Source organism: Sinocyclocheilus grahami, unplaced genomic scaffold, assembly GCF_001515645.1.
Source record: "Sinocyclocheilus grahami isolate Dianchi unplaced genomic scaffold, SAMN03320097.WGS_v1.1 scaffold3125.1, whole genome shotgun sequence".
NCBI classification, from domain to species: Eukaryota; Metazoa; Chordata; class Actinopteri; order Cypriniformes; family Cyprinidae; genus Sinocyclocheilus; species Sinocyclocheilus grahami.
The window spans coordinates 44039-47958 of NW_015508292.1; the positions used below are offsets into that span (position 1 = coordinate 44039).

Below are 3920 nucleotides of genomic sequence, written 5' to 3' on the forward strand. Positions count from 1 at the left end.
GATTACTCCCATCTGTTGGTGTTTAAGCAGGCAGCTCACATCTCTTATAGACCTCCTGGACTCAGATCACACAGACAGAATAAGCACTTCAGTTTATTTACTGACACAGATCTGATGATGAAACCCTCAATGCTGCTCAAACAGTGCTGAAAACTACTATACCTCTTCTGAGACAACAGCAAAACAGGGTCAAAACAAGCTCTATCAAAACACACTTTTATTGACCTACAGACTTTCTAACCTTATGGGAAGCAATGTGATGCAAAATATAGTGGATTTTATTGACTTTCTATTTAAACAGTTTCCGATTATTGTGCTTATTTTAGCTAATTATTATGTTTTTTACTAGGTAACCTGTTTTTCCAACTGATTAGTTGCATGTTAAATTTTGCACATTAACATCATCAAATGAATGTCAGCTGTTAATGATGAACATCAGTGAATATCAGTTGTGAATATGTGATAAATACTGTAATGTCAATAGTATTTTGTACAGGGAGGCTGTTGGCGTCTGTCACTGTGTTTATCTGGCACAATAATACACAGCTGTGTCTTCAGCTTGCATATTCTTTCCTTGCAGTGTTATTGTGTTACTGGAAGTGTCTCTGGTGATACTGAACTTGCTTTTCAGCGAGTCCTTGTAGTATAAGTCTCCATCACTCCAGATGACTCCAATCCACTCCAGAGCTTTTCCTGCAGGCTGACGAATCCAGCCTGTATTATAGCTTGTAACTGAATAGGAGACTTTACAGTTGATAGTGAGAGTGGCATCAGGACGGACAGTCAGAGACTCAGGCTGAGTGAGTTCATATGAATCAATACCTGTATCAAATCAAATAATACCAGTTAATATTAGCAACAAAATGATGTATCACACAGAAAGCAGACTAAACTTACAGGATATCACTGCCAGAAGCAGCACTAAAGATGAAGAGATCATGGTTTGTTTCACAGCACAGTTTGAATGAACTGAAGCGATTCTTCACTCCCTCTAGTGATCAGATGAATGTATAAACTGACTCATGCCTGCTGTTTAAATATGCAACAGGAGATTTACATAAACAGAGCTACAGATTAAATCTACATGCTACAAAAATATTAATGTTTGGGTTAATATTATTAATATTATTTATTGCTCTCATTAGAGACTTTGACATGTTTTAGATTTTTTTTCTCTCTCATGGACATCAATTGATTTTACACCATTTTCTTCTCCATCTTTTATCATTCATTTTGAGTCCTTTGAGAACTTGTGCACTGAAAAATGCTGAAAAAATCTCTTGAAATATGGTAAGATTCATATGCACTTTTATATTCATATGTATGAGGATTTTTATTTATTTTTTTACTTTTTATTCAAGATGTTTTAGAGAAGAACTGCTTGTGGTTATCACTGTGTTCACTGCTCGTGCATCATAAGACACTGTTGTGTCCTTCATCGTCATATTCTGTCCTTATAGAGTTATTTTGCTCCCGTAATAGTCTCTGGCAACTTCAAAATCTGATTTTTAGTTTGTCACTGTAATGTGTGTAACCACTACCAAACATCTACACATGAAAAGACACAAATTGTGTTAAAGGAATCAGATATGCCTTTGTGCTGTTTAATGTTTGAGCTTTTATAGTGAACTTCACTGCATACTGTACCATCTCCAGCGATTGTATATAATTTCATTAGTTTGCATTTTATAGATTGTTTTTTATTCTCTGCTGCCACCTGTTGACTTCTAGTAACAAGAGATAAAACAGCCAGTGTGGTTTTTGTTCAGTCGTGCAAGACCTTCGTGTCACTGTGAGTCTCTTGCACAATAATACACGGCTGAGTCTTCTGCTGTCAGGCCATATGGTGTAGACACGGGGTAAAATTAAGAAAGAGCTCCAGATCACATCAGTGAATCACTGTTTGTTTGTTTGTTTGCTTTACTGCAAATTCGTTTTTAAACAAGTATACTATAGTTTACAAGTATACTAACTATATTAGTCTATGGGGAGTGAATATTTTTAGGCTTTTTTTATACAACAGTTATTTGGGTCCTCAAATCTATTTAAAAAAAATCAGTGAGTCACTGAATCATTTATTTGATTGATTGGTTCAAGTCACTGAGGGATGAAACAACCAACTGTCTATTTGAATGAGTCAAACGTTCATGAGGTATTGCTTAAATGAAGCACTTTATCATTTAATTTATCATTTATCATCTATCATGTACTTAAATAATAATTTACAAACACAGTCTGCATACATTCATCAGATGTCCTTCAGGCAGAACAAATTAGAGCTGTTTGCAGAATGTTGTGGTTTTTATTTATTTATTTATTCATTATTAGGTAGACCTATGTTGGTTCCCTCAGTGGAAAACCCACCACAGAAATAGGTCAGTTTGTGGAATAAACCTTGTGTTTCAATGCTTAATTTAAACATGTAATCAAACCTTGTGTATGTAATCATATATAACTACCAGCCCTACTTTTGTATATGGCTTTGTGGCTGCAGTTAATAAAAGGACAGCAAGCTTTTATCACGGAGTGAAAGTAGTTTACACAGTTTTCACACCACAAAGGGCGAGTTAATGGAAACTGACAGAACACATTTAGGATAATATAAGATAACAGAACATGCAGTAACACACACAAAAGAAGCAGCAAGCGTATGAATGACTCCTTGCTGATTAATTTGTGTGAACATAATGCAACATCAACCCATATATAAGATTCCCTCTCAGGATTCTGTCAGGGAAACTGCGGCAGTTGAAATGAACAATTTCTCAGAGTCAGATAATGGAGGGATTTCACCTGAAGTCGTCTATGTGAGGGTAAAATTGAAAGGAAAAGACTGCATGTGCTGCTCTGTGTTTAACATTATGTTTTGCAACTGCTTGTTTCTGGGCTTTGCTGCATTGATTTGTTCGTTAAAGGTAAGTGAGATAGCTGCATGTTTCTTTCTAGAACAACATGTTAGTCTATACTCAAAATTACTCAGATTTACCAAGTTTTCCTCTATTGTTTTAAAGGCGAGAAGCAAGATGAATGACGGAGACATGGTGAAGGCTCAGAAGTACAGCCGACGTGCATGTAAGACCAACACAGTGGCCGTGATTGTGACCAGTGTGGCTCTAACGGTGTTCCTACACTCTTAAAAATAAAGGTGCTTCAAAAGGTTCTTCAAGCGATGTCATAGAAGAACCATTTTTGGTTCCACAAAGAACCATTCAGTCACAGGTTCTTTAAAATCTTATCCATCTGTAAGTAACATTAATAGAAACCCTCAGAGACCCTCATACAGTGGAGGAAGATGGAAAGGGTGAAGACAGAAATACAAGTGATACTGTGAGGTGAAAATGATCATCTCAGTTTTATTGAAATGTCATAATAATATCATGTTTAGTTTGATTAACAGAATTTGGATTAGAAACCTTTTCTAGTCATCAGGTTCACATAATTAGCTTCTGATATCACTTGCTGAGAAGACAAGGATATAGCAATTTCTTGATTGTATTGTCTTCTATTTATGTTTGAATAAACATGTTATTAGCTTTAACAGAATGTATTTTAGTGGTTTATATATGCTTTGTAGTTACAGAATGTAAATAAGTCTTATGAAACTATACATGCATATTCACTTATTTTTTTAGATGCAATAACGAAACGCAGGTGTTTCCTGAGGGTCACACATCAGTAAATATGTCTCTTTTTTTGTAGACACTCCCTTGTCTCCATATATGTCTATTTCTACAATAAGAGTATAGTTTTTAATGTTTTTATTAGTCTTGCTAATAAATTACTTTGGTAAGACATAGAATAAGAATGGGAATGGATCAACAATTAAACAATTAAATCATGACCTTATCAGCAATTATATCTATTCTGCGGTATCGATTTTTTTGACTGAAATTATATTACAGCAACCAAAGACTTCAAAG

The 3920-nt window shown here is 35.1% G+C and overlaps 1 gene segment (V, D, J or C); it reads right to left on the reverse strand.

Annotated features, from left to right (window-relative positions):
- Positions 1–499: 499 nt before the first annotated feature.
- On the reverse strand, positions 500–1004 carry LOC107576027 (Ig heavy chain V region 5A-like). The segment is given in 2 exon segments: positions 500–822; positions 898–1004. Coding segments are annotated over 2 exon segments (342 nt in total).
- Between the last annotated feature and the right edge of the window lie 2916 nt (positions 1005–3920).